We start from the raw sequence: 15,486 nt of genomic DNA on the forward strand, positions 1-15,486 counted from the left end.
AAACCCAGCTTGTTACTTGCTTTACTGGGTGAGTAAGAGAGGTTAGTTCCTGGTAAGATATCTGGGAGACCATAAAAAAGAGAAAAATCCACCCAAATCTGTGGCTATGACAAGAGAAGTCTGATGGCAAATCCCTGGCTTGGCTTGGTTTTCCCTTTCGTGCTCTTAGTATTGACTTGGCACGTTGTGTCATTAGGTAGGCAATTTATGATAGTTAAACCTTTTTGATGTATTACTATTTTCATTATTTTAGTATTCTATATAATTTATTTGTGTATTAATACCATATTATTGATATTAATATTTCAAATTCATCACATTTCAGGGGCAGAGCGATGGGTTGTTATTTTCGTCACTTAAGTTTCAACCTTCTATGCTTTTGTTTTAGGCAAATAAGGAGGAGAGTAGAATGTAGCTAGGGTTTTACAAATTCCTATACAATAAATCATGCTTTAACCGTTTTTATTGCAGTAGAATGCACAGGCAAAAATGCATTAAAATGTGTAAATATCTTAAGTGAGCAGCTTATTTCCAGCATTCGAGAATTCGCATAATGACCACTTGCAGTCCCTGCACCACCTCCCCCGTGGGGAGCCATTATTCTGGCGATCAACAGAGTAGACTTGCCTGGTTTGTACTTTCTGTCCATGGGATGTGTCAGTAGGTACTCCTCTACGTCTGGTTTCTTTCATCCAGTATTATGTTTCTGAGATTCATTCATGCTCTTCCATTAGCTGTACACCATTTATTCTCCTTGGTGCACAGCATTTCATTGTGTGAACGTAACACAAGTTTTTCGCCATTTTCCTCTGCATAGCAATTTGCGTAGGTCCAGTATTCTGCAAAATAGTGCTGTCGTAAATATTCTGACCCATATCTTGGTGTGACCAGAAGAAAGCATGTCATGGGGTAGATGGCTGGGGGTATTTAGGGGGTATGCCCTATTTCATGTGTACAGACACTGCCACACAGCTCCCAAGTCCCTATACCAGTTCCTGCTCCTAACAGCCTATATAATAATGTGTTTTTTAAGAGATTAATATAATCCACTGACTTTCACTAGGAGAACTTACCTGTTGTGACTCATTTCTCCCTTCTGACTTTGTGTTTCTTGTTACTCTTTCTCTTAAGGTCCTTACTGCACTGTTCTCTGCTGTCCTCTCTAAGCAGCAGCCCAGGGCTGAGCACTCCCATTGCCCGGGGACAGGGACACACCCCCCCCCCAGGACTCCCTCACTCACTCTTGGACCTTCGGCCTCTGGAACATTCTGTGACTCAAATGTTTGTCTATTTAGCAGGCATGCTGGTCCTCATTTCAGAGCATGGACAGCATAGGATCCTGACCGCACAAAAACGTAGGGTCCCAGAGAAATGGAACCGTGACCTGGAGGTGGTCTCAGGCCAGAGAGCCTAAGCTGGGGCTAAGAGGCTTCAGACTTCCCCTTGGCAAAGAGGGGCAGGAGAGGGACTGGGGAGCGGGGCTCAGGCACGGGGACATGTGCTGTGACTCTCTGTCTTCTGGGCCACAACCCCCCACCTCCTGCCTCACTGTCCCTGACCTGTCCCGATCAGCATGTGGGCTCCTTCCCCATCCCAGGGGCCCAGAGCAGGCCTGGTCCCACCACCATGGCCCATCTGGGCTTCACGTGGGCCCTGTTTTCGTCAGAGCCTGTGCAAGCTCCGAGGGCTCTCCTCGCCCAGTAGCTTCCGATGCCAACCCTCCTGAAGTGCAGGTGCTTCTCCCAGGATGTGATGCTGATGGAGGAATCTCAACACAGTGGAGAACCCTGGAGGGGTTTCCAAGCTCCAGGAGTCCCTTTCCTGGTTAATGTGGGCATGGTGGGTTCGGAAATATTTACTCTCCGCCGATGGGCATAGTCCTGAAACGTAGCCTGATTTCTGCCTTAAGGCCTTTTGATGTCAGACCTCCCACTCTGGCCAATGTCCCCGATTAGCGTGACATCACTGAGCACCGAGTTGGGAAGGGACTTGCGGCCTCTCTCCTGTACGTACAATTTCCACCAGATACAATCATAGAAAACCCCTCAGGGAAAGATAACAATAGAATGGAGTCAAATAACTATGAAATGATGAGTTTGAGTATAATTACCTTTGTTTTGGATGCAACGGATTTAACTGTATTAATGTATTAAGTTCCTACCATTTAATTTTTCCTAATGGCTGTGATTGACTGCAGACTTGCAAATTTCTGAAAAGGCAGCACCCCACTGTAAGCCAGCTGCCCTGAGCTGACTGCCTCTCTCAGGGGGCATGCAGCAAGGCTACCTCTCCCCTGCACACACACCGGTACCCATGTCCCAGCAAACACAGTAATCAAGAGGAACCTCGGGTCCAACCCATGGTCCCCTGGAGCAACTATGAGCTGAGACTGTCCCTGGGTGGCACACACTGGAAGCTCCCCTGATCAAACCTGTCTGGAAGTGAGCCTCCACCTTGGGCAGAACCCTGTGCTGGTCATTCTGAAGAGCCTTGAGCCAGGGACAGGACTGAGGTGCGGACTCCAGGGGGCTGCTTGTTAGCAGGGAATCCGGGTAAATCGGGACATACCCACCGCTCTGTTGCTTGAGATCCAGATCGGATTCTGTTTTCTTACAGATAGGGAGAGGAGGCAGAGACAGCCCTTCCCTGGGGTATTTGTTAGAGCAAAAATATGGAAGCGCTTCCTCTAATGGACAACCACTGGCATCCAGAGGGAACAAAGTAACAAGGTCCCTAGAAGCAAAAGGCCTTAAGGCATCACTGTGTCACTGTGTCGCCCTCTCGTGTTCACAGGAGGAATGAATGGCAAGAGTGTGAGCCCGGAGAGGCGGCTCCTCTGGGAGGGGCTGGGAGGCAGGCTCTGTTCCCCGAAGGGGAAGGAGACAAACCCAGGACAGGTGACGTTGCCTTGCTGTTCTCATGGCCACTGGGGCCTAGAGGTCTGGGGTGTCAGCATTCTGCTGAGGATGGAGCTGAGGGTCAGTGAGTGGGCTCTGAGCAAGTCCTGAAGGTGCATGGAGCTTGGAGGAGCTGTACCCCCAGGTAGAGCGAGTGGTCCCAGGGGGCCCAGCCGGGGTGTTAATGGGGTGTGGACATCACAATAATCCATGAACGTGATGAAACATAATATCCCATCCCTCTCACACTGTGCTGAACTTGGTTATGTCCAGATATACGAAATAAAACTAAAAAATCTTCAATAATCTTTATTTCAAGTATCTTAGAGAAGGTGAAAGGCTACCCAATGCATTTTACCAACTTATAATAATATAATATCATTTGAGTAGTGGCAAGAACAGCACAGGCAGAAAACCTTATGCAATCTAATTTTTAGCATAGATGCAAACATAGGAAAAAGCAAAATAGAATAGAATTTCAGGAAATTGTTCCTAGCCATATATAAAATATCCATCAAAACCAGGATTTATTTCAGGATGCAAGGATAATCCAAAATCAGAAAACGTATTGAAGGAGAAGGGAATAATGCCATCCCAAAATATGCCTCCTTGGCATAAGCATTATTTTGAACTGATACATTTTTTAATTTTTTATTTAAATTCAATTTAGTTGACATATGGTGTATTATTAGTTTCACAGGTAGACTTTAATGGTTCATCAGTTGCATATAACACCCAGTGCTCATTCCATCACGTGCCCTCCTTAATGCCCATCACCCAGGGACCCCATTCCCCCACCTACCTCCAGTCCAGCAACCCTCTGTTTGTTTCCTAGAGTTAAGAGTCTCTTATGGTTTTCCATCCCTCTCTGTTTTTATCTTATTTTGAACTGATTATTTTTGAGAAAGTGCAGGTGCAGGAGAACCTCTGAAAACAGGAGTTACCTGCCTATAAGGGAAAATCTATATTCATAAGGGAAATGTCTATTAGAAAGGATACCTGTAACAGGAAGAGAACTACTCCCAGAGATCACTGTTTTTTTCCACTCGAGAGACTTATCTGCATGGTAAGGCAAACTTCATTTTCCGTAATTACCTCCTCTCACTTCCCCCTGAATTGCTTCCCCCTCATCCTGAAGCCCCAAACTCCTATCCCTTTCCTTGGCTAAGCACTGTATATAAGTCTCAATCATCTGGCTGTCTTTCAAGTCTCGTACATTTGTGGGCCTTCATAAGTATGTACATGATTAAATGTTTTCCCCTTGTTGATCTGTCTTATGTCAGTTTAATTCTTGGAGCAGCCATAGCACCTAGAAGAGGAAAAGGGCAAAGCTTCCTTCCCCCACGCTACGGGCACAGACAGCCGGGATGTTGGGGCAATGTGGAGAACAGGTTTGTGTTGCCGTTTCTTCCTGCAGCTATTGGAGGAATGGTTCCTAAGGTTATAATGTTTACCTTGGGCGGTTGTGAACCAGGTATTCATTAGGAGGAAAATAAAATCAGCCAACATTTTCTCCCCTCACATTATAGGTCCTTCAATGCTACCATGGTTTTGAAACCAGAACTGCTTTATAAATCATTAAAAGATTTGAATGTGTTTCACGTTTAAGTGGAAGAAATTCTCCTCTAAGCAGAAAAGAATGTCCTATACACTCCTTTTCAGAAAGGACTGGAACATCCCTGACATGGGGGATGAGTTGAGTTGTCAGAAGCTGTGATTGAACGGATCTCAGGGCAATGGCTGGCCTGAGATGTGAAAAGCTATACAAGTCACCAGACGGAGCATTTGCCAAATGGTAAGTGATGAGTCTCACTGGAATGGAGTGACCACCCACTGATGCATTGGGGTACTTTTGTGGAAATTAAATCTTTTGTGCTTAATCTCTCAGGTGGCAATTAGCACAGAATACAAAAGAAAAAGAGACGCAGTCAGATAATTATTGAATCTATATAGGAATTTAGATATTTTCACCGAAAATGAAGTCTTTTGAATGGTCTGGATCTGTTTCACATGAAGAATTCTGAGGTTGTACCAAAGATGAGTGATACTTGCTCAAACTGAGGGTGAGGTTCTTTTTTGCAAAGTGAATACAAAGTAGCAGCTGGAAATAGCAAAGCACATGCCGTCATTCTAGTGTGGGTCGGGGTTTCTATGATTCGATTTTTGAAAGTCCAGTCAATGAAGCTTAAGGTTACATAAGTCAGTAAGAATCATTTCATGTAAACCCTTAGGATCAGTGTTTTCCAAGCGTTGTATTTACCAGATGTTCCTCCGGTTGTTCTTGGTATTTATCAGGTTGTTTTTTTCTGAGAGCTTTGAGGGTCTTTGGAGACTCTGATGAAACAGAAAGTGAAAGCATCGATCATGCATGTTATAGGCAAGAAAATTTCTCCAACCCCCCCTAGGATACCTGGGTGGGTCTAAAAACTGAACTGACCGAGACAGGTTAACAGGAGAAAAGCAGACAAATTTTGCTAAATTTTTACATGTACCTGGGAGCTTTCACAAGAGGATGAAGACCCAGAGTTACCAGAAGTTACCAGAGCAGGAAGTTTTTATGCCTTTTAGACAGACCGTAAATTTGTGAAGATTTGACAAGACAAAGGGGTTTGTGTGAGGAGCGGTAAAAGGTGAAGAAGCAAGTAGGAAGATAAGGGTGAGTTTCATGAGTTCTGTTTATACAGATTCGTTGGCCCCAAGTTCCTTATCTCTGGTGATAAAGGTATTTCCTTTCTTCTGGTACAGGGAGGGTACCTTTCACGTGGGAGTTTGATGACCAGTTTCAGAGAAGGAGGGCAAGGAAAACACGTCATCAGGCGTTCTGGTGAACTCCCTGAGTGGTCCTCACAGAAAGAGATGTAAAATTTGTCTAAACACGAGCCACGGTGGCATTTCTCTGAAGTTTATGTCACGTCGTCGAGCTGTAGCTTGCGTGTCTTCAGAAAAAGAGCAGTTTTAGTTCTGAATGATTCCAAGTCAGAAGGGTCAAAGAATAATTGGAAACATCAATTTGGGGAGGTGTAGCAGATAGCAGAAGAAACTAAAAGAATTCAGGACTGAGTCCAGCTTACAGGTACATAACAAAATCTTAAATGCAATGAATGAGACTGGGATCTACCACCTATATGGGTGTGCTACAGATTCCCATTAAAATATAATTTTCCCTCTATAGTTACCCCCATTTCTCTCAGAGATAATCAAAATACGATTTGCAAAATAAGTCTAGTCTCATTAAACATGGCCTGATTGGGCGCCTGGGTGGCTCAGCTGGTTAAGCGACTGCCTTCGGCTCAGGTCATGATCCTGGAGTCCCGGGATCGAGTCCCGCATCGGGCTCCCTGCTCAGCGGGGAGTCTGCTTCTCCCTCTGACCCTCTTCCCTCTCGTGCTCTCTCTCTATCTCATTCTCTCTCTCAAATAAATAAAATAAAATCATTAAAAAAAATAAAAAATAAAAAAATAAACACGGCCTGATTATTTACATAAGTGCAGCAAGAATAGTGACGACCATATAAGCTCTTTTTAATCTGTTTTGCTGGAACTTTTTATGAAGAATCTCAGACTAGATTTTTTTTTTAAGATTTTATTTATTTATTCGAGAGAGAGAGAATGAGAGATAGAGAGCACGAGAGGGAAGAGGGTCAGAGGGAGAAGCAGACTCCCTGCCAAGCAGGGAGCCCGATGTGGGACTCGATCCAGGGACTCCAGGATCATGACCTGAGCCGAAGGCCGTCGCTTAACCAACTGAGCCACCCAGGTGCCCTCAGACTAGATTTTTAAAGCCTCTCAAGGCTAAGAAGCCAAGCCAAGGACTCGTCATCAGATTTCGTCTACGATACCTATAGATTTGGGTTAACCCCTCTCTTCTTGAGATCCCCAAGATACGCCGAGGGTCTTGGGCCTGCCTGGAGGTGACCTTCCTTAGAACCCTGTAAACGAGGTATCAGGCCAATTTTTTTTTTAAGGGGCTTTATTGGCTCCATAGAGTCAACCTTAGTTTTTAAAGCTGTCTGGTCATATCTGATTCATGCATATTCTCAAATACGACATTCCAGTCAAAGCCTTGATGATGTACCAGTGTTTCCAATTGTGATCTTAATAAGGAGAAGAGATTTTTATTGAACTTACACAAATAACTATATTGCCACAAAAACAAGAATGCTCACTAAGAATTCCCAAATGCTGGAGGGATTAGGTAGGGAGAAAAAGTAATTGTTTCATTTTCGTTCACAAAGGTAAATTTTACCAAACTGCGGTAAGTCATGAGTAGCTTAAGAGAAGAGAGTGGGGGGAAAAGTCTTCTTAAATCTGGAAAACAAAATATTAAGAAACTAGTGATATTTTAAAGCAAAAGTCATAATAATCACCCTCAGGGCTTTATGCAGTCCCACGTAATTAATTCTTGTTGGTCTTGCCCTTTTGTTATCAGTTTTATGAATCCAGATTTTCCCTTAGAGTTCTGGAAATTCTCACCCAGTTCAGTGGTATGATCTTAAAGTTATCAGAAGCCTCTACTTGTCAGAGCCCCTTCCATGAGTCTTTTTGAAAGTGGAGCACTTTTGCAAGAGCATCAGAGTAAACCAAGAATGGTAAAGGACAAGATTTAAATGACAAGATTTAAAAATAGCCACAGTTGAAGATCTGATGAGAACTCATCACAATGCAATTGACAAGGAAATTTGATCATTTTTGCGACATACAACATTTTAAGTTAATAACTAGAATTATGACTAATATCATTATCCCAGGACAGATTTCTAGGAATGCCGTATAACTTTCTAGAAAACTTGTATTAACCACATATCCCCATCCCAAAGTAACCTAAAAAGGTCAGACATCACTTCTTATTTGACAATGTTTCCATGCAATTTAACATGTCAAATAAACCTAACTAGTTCAATATCTTCCTTTTCATAAAGAGAGGGAACAAACGCTTTTAAGTTTTTTCCAGGAGCTCTCTAGAAAAGTCCAAGTCAGTTCAAGTTCAGAAAGACTTCCCCAGGAGGGGAACAAGGAAACTGGCCTAGTCCATCAGATATTTTGCCTTTGGGGGGCGCACTGTGCTGACAAAATCACTGTAACCATCTTTTGCCACTTCCCCCGCAACGCGCCAACCAAGGGTGGGGGAAGCTTAGGGAGGACTATTTGCTTCATCTTATCAGTAAAGCCCAGATACATTAAGCACTTGGTGACCTTTGTTTGCCTCTGGGGAGGTGACCTTTGGGCTGAGACAAGGATCCCGAGTAGAGAGCACGATAGAGTCGCTCCCATCAAGCAGTGAGGTAAGCCGCCAACAGCAGTGAGCAGAGGGATATCGCTAAAACAGAGTGTGCTGGTGCTAAACTGATCATCAGCAAGGCCAAGAGAGCCAGGAAGGACCAGGAGCTGAGAGTCACTAGAACCAGAAGAGGTCTGGGAGGACTAAATATGGATTAAACTTTGAGCAGGGAGGACTTTTGCAGCAAACTGTCAACCTCTCAAGACGCCGACCCCCCCTCACTGCATCAGAAGCGCCACTGACCCCCAAGGTCCTGCCCCACTGATCTGTGGACATAGAGACCTTCCGCTGCTTGAACACAATAAGCAGAGAATGCCAAGAGCCAGCCCGAACCAGACCGAGTCCTCATACCCAGGGCCACGTAGCAGGTGCATTAACTTCCCACCCTTGTTGCTTACGGGCTGATGTATGACTTGCGTTTGTTTTGGGTGACACGTATGAAGCCAAGGTACATGCGTGCTGAGATGTCCTTGAGTTTGGAACGTTAGCCTTGCTTTATGATTGCCTGAGGCTAACATCATGAAAAGACGCAGCTCGTGTGTGCACCTTCCTAGCATGTGCGCCACACCCTGGAATGTGAGCCGTAGAGTCTCCCGGCGATGCCTTTCTCTTCACCTGCCCCTGTGGCCGATGGAGTTATCCTGGAAAATGAGAGAGGGAGGAGCCTCCTGCCCAGGGCTCGCTCTCTGCTGGGAGAGCGGCTGTGGCTCTGAAAGAGCTGACATAAGCATCCCACCCCCACCCCCACCCAAGAGGAGGGGCCAGAAAGAAAGCTGGCCTTGTGCCAGGAAGCCGTGGGCCCACATGGACAAGTTCAGTGTCTTTCCAGCTGTGTGCAGATCGCTGAGGACAGAGTGCAATGAACTAAGGGATCCTTCTGTGCTTCAGATGCAGACAAGAAATGAATGCGTCCCTGTTTCTCAGATGCTGAATGTGTGGCCCCGGCTGCTGTCTGCTGGATCTGCAACCCGGAGGCACAGGCAGGCCTTCATTGGAGCTGCTGTAGCTAACCTCAGAGACCCTGCACCCCCCTCCGGACATGCCTGAAGGAGTTGTGCCCGTGACAGCCCTGCGTGCCCTGTACCTGCACTTGGCTTGATAGGGAAGGTGTGGGTCACCTGGCTGGACTCAAGAGCAGGGCCACAAAGAGAGGAGACCAGGAATGGGTGGGCTCCACCTTCTGAGGTAGAAGCTGCATAGCTCAGCAAGACGTGGGAAGCACGGAGCCGACCTCCAGACTTCAGGTCTGGGCAGCCTTCTCCTTGAGGAGCATTCTCTCCCCCATCTGGGCTATCGGCTGGTCCCAGCTCCAGGGACCCTGTGGGAGATGGATTGCGATCAGGGTCCCAACCATACCTGCTTCCCTGTGTCCATGCACTTTGCAGTGTGATTTTGCAACTCTTGCTATCCAGAGATGAAGTCCATATGCCCACCCTTGCATCTGGACCGGCCGTGTGTCTCGCATTGGCCCACACCACGTGACACAGTGACGGTGTGCCAATTCTGAGTCTTGGCTCCAAGGGCCTAGCAAACATCCACTTACTCTCCTGGGTTCTGCAGTGGCCTGGGAACCAGCCTGGGCCAGCCTGCTGCACGCAGGAAACATGTGGCCAGTCCCTCGCACGGACCCCGCTGATGCTTGTCCACCCCCGGGAGAGTCGCCTAACTGACCTGCAGGTAACTGCAGACACAAGAGGAAGCCAACTGAACCCAACCTAAATTGCTGAGCCACAGAATTACAAGCTAAATGAATGAATGAGTGTTGTTTTAAGCCAGTACATTTGAGGGTGGTCTGTTTCACCGGCAGGGGCAAAAGACACAGGTCCTGTGCCAGTGGGTGCAAAGGAGGGGTCTGCATCCCGGAAAAGCCCAGGCTGCGGGTGAGGGGGGCAGCCGAGAGCCAAGGGATGTCTGAAACCAGGAAGCCTCTGCCGGTAGGTCTTACCTGGAGGAGACCTGGAGATCCAGGGACCGGGGCAGAGCCATGGGAGTAATTAGGACCGGGACACTTGGTTACCATGGGAATAAGTAAGACTTTAATCCTGATGAGCGGCTCTGTGCGTGTACTCCTTCCAGACGCTCTCTTCCCCCGGGAGGCTGACATTCGTCCCCTCAGTGGGATGGGCTCCCCGGGATATGAAATCCTGATTCATCAGCATTAGGTCGCCAGGGAACTCAGCTACGGGGAGGAGATTCCGGTTGGTTAAGCCCGTGATGGAGCGTTCCACTTTCTTGGTGGGCAAGAATGGTTTCCGGTCGTTTGGCTGGTGGGTGAAACACTTTTTTGGTTCCTCTGACTTGAAAATTACATTCATGTTTATTTCTTGTCTTTTTGTGGCTGCGTTCTCTGCGTTGCTTCTCTCCTCTTGCTTGGTGTCACCGTAGAAATCAGCGCCCTCGTCTTCCCTCGTCTTGTCTTTCGCCTTTGGGCACAGGCCACCTCCGGACAGAAAGGAAGAGCCCTGAAACCTCTCGATGTAGGGCAAGAGTTGCCTGTTTCTCAGGGCTCGAGCAAGCTGCATCCGTTCTATGTGCTTGATGATGGTGAGCTTCTCGCGCTGTGGCATTCTTAACTCCTCTGGGGGCACGATCACCTTTGCGGTCCATGTTTTTTCGAGGGGCCTACAGGTGGCACAGGGAGGGGAATGCTGTGTTCTATAGTCCATCGCCCGCTTGTAGTCTGAAGACAGTGATTGGAGCTCCTTGAGCATCTTCCACTCTTCCTCTTGCTTGTGAGTCAGAAGCTGTTTTGCCGCCACGGTGTGAACACCACCCAGACGCTGACAACGTGAAGGGGACTGTTAAAATCGCAACGGGACAGGAGCAGGGGCACCCACAGAAAGAATTGCCTTGTGGCACCTCTCCCCCTGTGGCTGAGAGTCTGAGCCCCTGTGCAGTGGGAAACAGGGAGGAGCTGTGGGGTCAGATCCTGTCTCTTCTTCTGGGTTGGGTTCACATCCTGTCTCTTCTTCTCTACGGTGAATTTGGAAGAATAGTACCGACTTACCGGGCATGGCGAGGCCTTACATATGAAAGCAGCTCGCACAAGGGAAGGGCTCCAGAGATGGCAGCTCCCGTCTCTCATCAGCACTCACAGCTCTGTTCCTGACCAGGACTTTGGAACAAGAGAGGATTTGCTCTGCAGGTGTGGGAGCCTCCAGCAGATGCAGCCAACTCGAGGCTACTAGGAGACTTGTGTCTCTGTGGCTGGTGGGTTTTGAACCTCCTGCTCCACCCCCCAGCTTACTGCCTTGCTTCAGCGGGGCCTCCCTGTGAATAAGCTTTAGGACACTTACTAGGATCTCTTTTTCCAAGGGGGAGTATTTCCCAAGGGCAATGCGTGGATCTGATTTGTAGAATTTGGTCCATATCCTGAAAGGCAGAGAGGCAGGTAAAGTAGGACTCCAGGAAGGGTCTTTCTACTTATAGTTTTGGAGGAGGGGGAACTTAGGGCGACTCTGCATTTGTCAGGCTAGGACCACTGTGACTGGGGTGGGCTCCTCCCCTTGGCTCGTTCTGGGGGGCGAGGCGGGGTGGGGTGGGAGAAAGGACCAGAAGCACAGCTACACTCACTCCAATGGTGAAGCAGAACACAGACCCCGCTGGCAGCATAGGGAGTCTTTATCCCGAAAGGAATCGCTCATGGTACGTATTCTGACTGGTGTTCCGTTCTTATTCCACATTCTGTCTGCAGCCTTCCTTTCTTGGGTCCTCTGTTTTCCCCCCTTCTGACAGCCATTCTCCCATTCTCTGATCATAGTCCCTCACTAGGCTAGGATAGGAGGTGTCAATGCCTGGAGTTGCTTTCTAGGACAGTGTAATGGGAACCCAAGGGACAGTCACAAACTTCTCTTGCATCATAACTGACCTGCTTGGGGGCTATTGTGAGGTCTGAGTTTAGGCATCACAGGATGCCCTGGGGTGAAATGGACACTCAGTACCATGTTCCTGCTGTGCTGGAGTCCAGGGCAATAGAGCGGGCAGAGCTCGTGGCTGGAGGGACGATCTGACCACATCACTGCCACCTACAAGCCCACAGAGACTGCTCAGTCCCTTTAGGATGAAGGCTCAGTCTCTCTCTGGTTTTCGCTTGCCTCTCCAATCTTGGTTCCTCATGCTCCATCAAAGTCCGCTATCCATGGCTCTTGGAACCAGCTGTTGCTCATGCTGCCCCCAGGTGTCAGGAACCTCCCCTCCCCTTGGCAACTCGCTTGTCTCTCAAGCTCACCTGCGCCTCCCCTGAAGTTTTCCTTGCGGAATAAATCACCCCTTTGTCTGTGTTCTCATAGTCTTGGTATCATTATGCTATAGTGCCCTGTCACAAATTGCCTTAGTTGTCCAATAAGTCTGTCTCTCCCTCTGCTCAAAAGGAAGTACCAACAGCGTCTTATTCTTGTGTTGCTGTGGTCTAGCACGGGGCCTCGCGTAGAGCAGATGCTCAGCTTGCTGACTCAATAAGCAATTGTCCTGGGCCTCTGGCCAAAGGTGGGATCAAGAGTGTTCCTGGTGAGAATGGACGTTGGCCCAACCCCTACAAAAAGTAATGTGACTATATATATATTATATATATAAAACATTACAAATGCATTTACCCTTGACCCAGCAATTATGTGTGTAAAATACAATATGCACAAGGTTAGTCAACACAGCCTGTTTGGGATGACAAACCTAATGACAAACTCAAATGTCCATTACTAGGGATTGGTTAGAGAGTTATGGCCAACCATACAATGGAATACTCTGCCGCAGTAATAAAGATCAAGGGAGGAAGATCTTTATTTGTATGGAAATATCTCCAAGAAATATGGTTAAATATGGCTTTTGCATAAACGTACAAAGCAAGGTGCAAAAGAATATAAGTTGTAGACTACCTTCTAGAGTGGGAAAGGAACAAATAAGCATATATATTTGTATTTTGCATAAAGAAAATCTAGGATAATACGCACACAAAAACTAATAAGAATGGCTACTGGAGGTGGGTACCTGGCAGATGAGAAAGTGGTGGAAATGAGCCTTTTCACTGTATACATTATTCTGTCTTGAATTTAGAACCATGGGAGTGTATTACCCCCTGGAAAAAATGAAAAGGAAACAGCAGCTCACGGAAGAGGACTTCCGTGTTGTCTCTGACAAGTATGGGTCCTAAAGCTTGCCTTTGACTCCACCAGGAAATTCAAAGTGGGGATGTTTAGGACGTGGTCCAGTGCTCATAGCCATGTGAGCCAACTAAAACACAGTGGTGATCCTCCCGTTCACACAAGCCAGTTCAGTTACCTGGAACAGCTCCAAACCCAGGAATCTGCAAAGAGCCCCTCTTAGCAGTAAAGAAAACGTCTCCAGCTCTGTGTTCAGTGACTCAGCCGCCTGTGCTAATGAAGGGTGACCTTGCATGAACCGCACAACACCTGACACATCATATGCACTCAACACATAGTTGTGAAACAACCAGTGAATGATATATGATGGAATATTATGTACCTATCAAAAAGCCAGTCTGGGACAAATTTCCATAACGTATTTGTGGTGTTATTTGATATTTAAAAAAGGCAGAACACAAAACTTATATAGAGGAGGGGGCGCCTGGGTGGCTCAGTCGGTTAAGCGACTGCCTTCAGCTCAGGTCATGATCCTGGAGTCCTGGGATCGAGGCCCACGTCGGGCTCCCTGCTCGGCGGGGAGTCTGCTTCTCCCTCTGACCCTTCTCCCCTCTCATGTGCTCTCTCTCTATCTCATTCTCTCTCTCAAATAAATAAATAAAATCTTTAAAAAAAAAGTTTAAAAAAAAAAACTTATATAGAGGAGGATCTGGATGTTGTAAATACACAAGTATGCAAGAGGGAAACAGACAAGCAGGAAATACACAGAGACGTCAGCACTGGTTACTCTGGGCCGTGGGCTGATGGGGGATCCTCTAGGTCTGGCTGTATTTCAGCAGGCTGGTCACCTCCAGATATTTAGGAGGAGGAGCTGTGGTCCCATCCCAAAATATACGGACAGGAAAGGATGCCATGGTCAGGACCCAGCTTCTCCAGACATCAAGGAAAGGGGGCAAGAAAGGGGGCACACTGCCACTCTGCCTGGGAGGGTGTCACCATGGCAACAGGTCTTCACACCGTGGGGAAACTGATGCTTCCTGCACTCAGCGCCACTAACCTGCTTGGAGCTCACTTCCTTCTCTAGCTGTCTCATTGCCATCCCCAACCTTTTTGTTGTTGTTGTTTTTTTTAAGATATTTCTCCCCGATCATTTTTACTTCAGTTCTTATTCCTGATTGTTACGTGATTCTGTGCTCATATTTATTCACAGTCATCAACCCCATGGGCTGGCTTGTTTTCTACACTTCCTCTTCTACTGCCTGTCATTTTAATCCTCTGTGTTTTACTTTCATGTTCATTTTATGTCTCTGCCTTGTAGCCTTTAACTTTTATATGCATTTCTTCTATTTTTACCTACTGTATTAGTCAGGGTTGTTCAGAGAGACAGAGAAGAGAGCTTAAGGAAATGGCTTATATGATTATGGAGCTGGAAGACTGGCAGCCTGGAGACCCAGGGAAGAGCCCTGTTGCAGGTCAGGCCTGCTGCCAGAACTTCTTCTTCCTTGAGGTACGTCAGTCTTTCTTCTGTTCAGGCCTTCAGCTGACTGGGTGAGGCCCACCCATGGTATGAAGGTCAGTTTGCTTTACCCAAAGTCCACTGATTTAAACGTTAATCTCATCCAAAAACATCCTCACAGAAACATCCGGAGCTATTCATGGCCCAGCCAAGTTGACACATAAAATTAATCATCAAATCTCCTTATATTTACTAGGTTTTTAAAGATTAGTTTAAATTTTTTTTTTGTAGTCTTTAAACAGCAGAGTGTTTTGCTGTTCTCCCACTTTGGAACTTCGTGGTAATAGATTCATATAGTATATACTCCCTTGTGTCTGCTTTTTTCCCTGAACATTATGTTTCTCAGACTCTCTTACCAATATGTTTGACTTTGGCTCATTTCGTTGTTGCTTAGCGCGATTATACTATGATTTCTTAGTCATACGCTTTCATAATCATAATGATTTGGGGGGCATTCTTGTACATGTCTCCTTGGGTTATGTGCATGCTTTTCCAGTGGGTGCAAACCTAGGGGCAGAAGTCCTGGGTTCTAGGGTATGTGTAGCTTCGATTTCCGACAAAATTCTCAGCTCTATTCCAAAGTTTCTACCAGTTCACAATCCCACCAGTAATTCCCCCTTGTCAACACTGGTGGGTATGTTGTGGTATCTCACAGTGGCTTTAATTTGCATTTTTCTGGGTACAAATGAGACTGAACGCT

The 15,486-nt window shown here is 46.7% G+C and overlaps 1 protein-coding gene across 4 annotated transcripts; it reads right to left on the minus strand.

The window, feature by feature from the left end:
• Window positions 1-520: 520 nt before the first annotated feature.
• On the minus strand, window positions 521-11,974 carry C15H10orf120 (chromosome 15 C10orf120 homolog). 4 transcript variants are annotated; one of them, XM_027596412.2, is made up of 5 exons: window positions 11,748-11,809; window positions 11,471-11,546; window positions 11,182-11,289; window positions 10,120-10,954; window positions 4,854-5,231 (listed from the first exon to the last, which is right to left on the minus strand). In XM_027596412.2, the coding sequence occupies exons 3-4, from the start codon at window positions 11,257-11,259 to the stop codon at window positions 10,211-10,213; spliced, it is 822 nt and encodes a 273-aa protein (XP_027452213.2). In that variant the 5' UTR covers window positions 11,260-11,289; window positions 11,471-11,546; window positions 11,748-11,809; the 3' UTR covers window positions 4,854-5,231; window positions 10,120-10,210. The 4 variants fall into 4 exon arrangements, with proteins under 4 accessions (XP_027452211.2, XP_027452213.2, XP_027452209.2 ...); XM_027596410.2 differs by lacking the exons at window positions 4,854-5,231; window positions 11,182-11,289 and adding an exon at window positions 521-839 and having other exon boundaries at window positions 11,748-11,974; XM_027596408.2 differs by lacking the exon at window positions 11,182-11,289 and having other exon boundaries at window positions 11,748-11,974.
• Between the last annotated feature and the right edge of the window lie 3,512 nt (window positions 11,975-15,486).

Source organism: Zalophus californianus, chromosome 15 (assembly GCF_009762305.2).
Source record: "Zalophus californianus isolate mZalCal1 chromosome 15, mZalCal1.pri.v2, whole genome shotgun sequence".
Lineage (NCBI taxonomy): Eukaryota > Metazoa > Chordata > Mammalia > Carnivora > Otariidae > Zalophus > Zalophus californianus.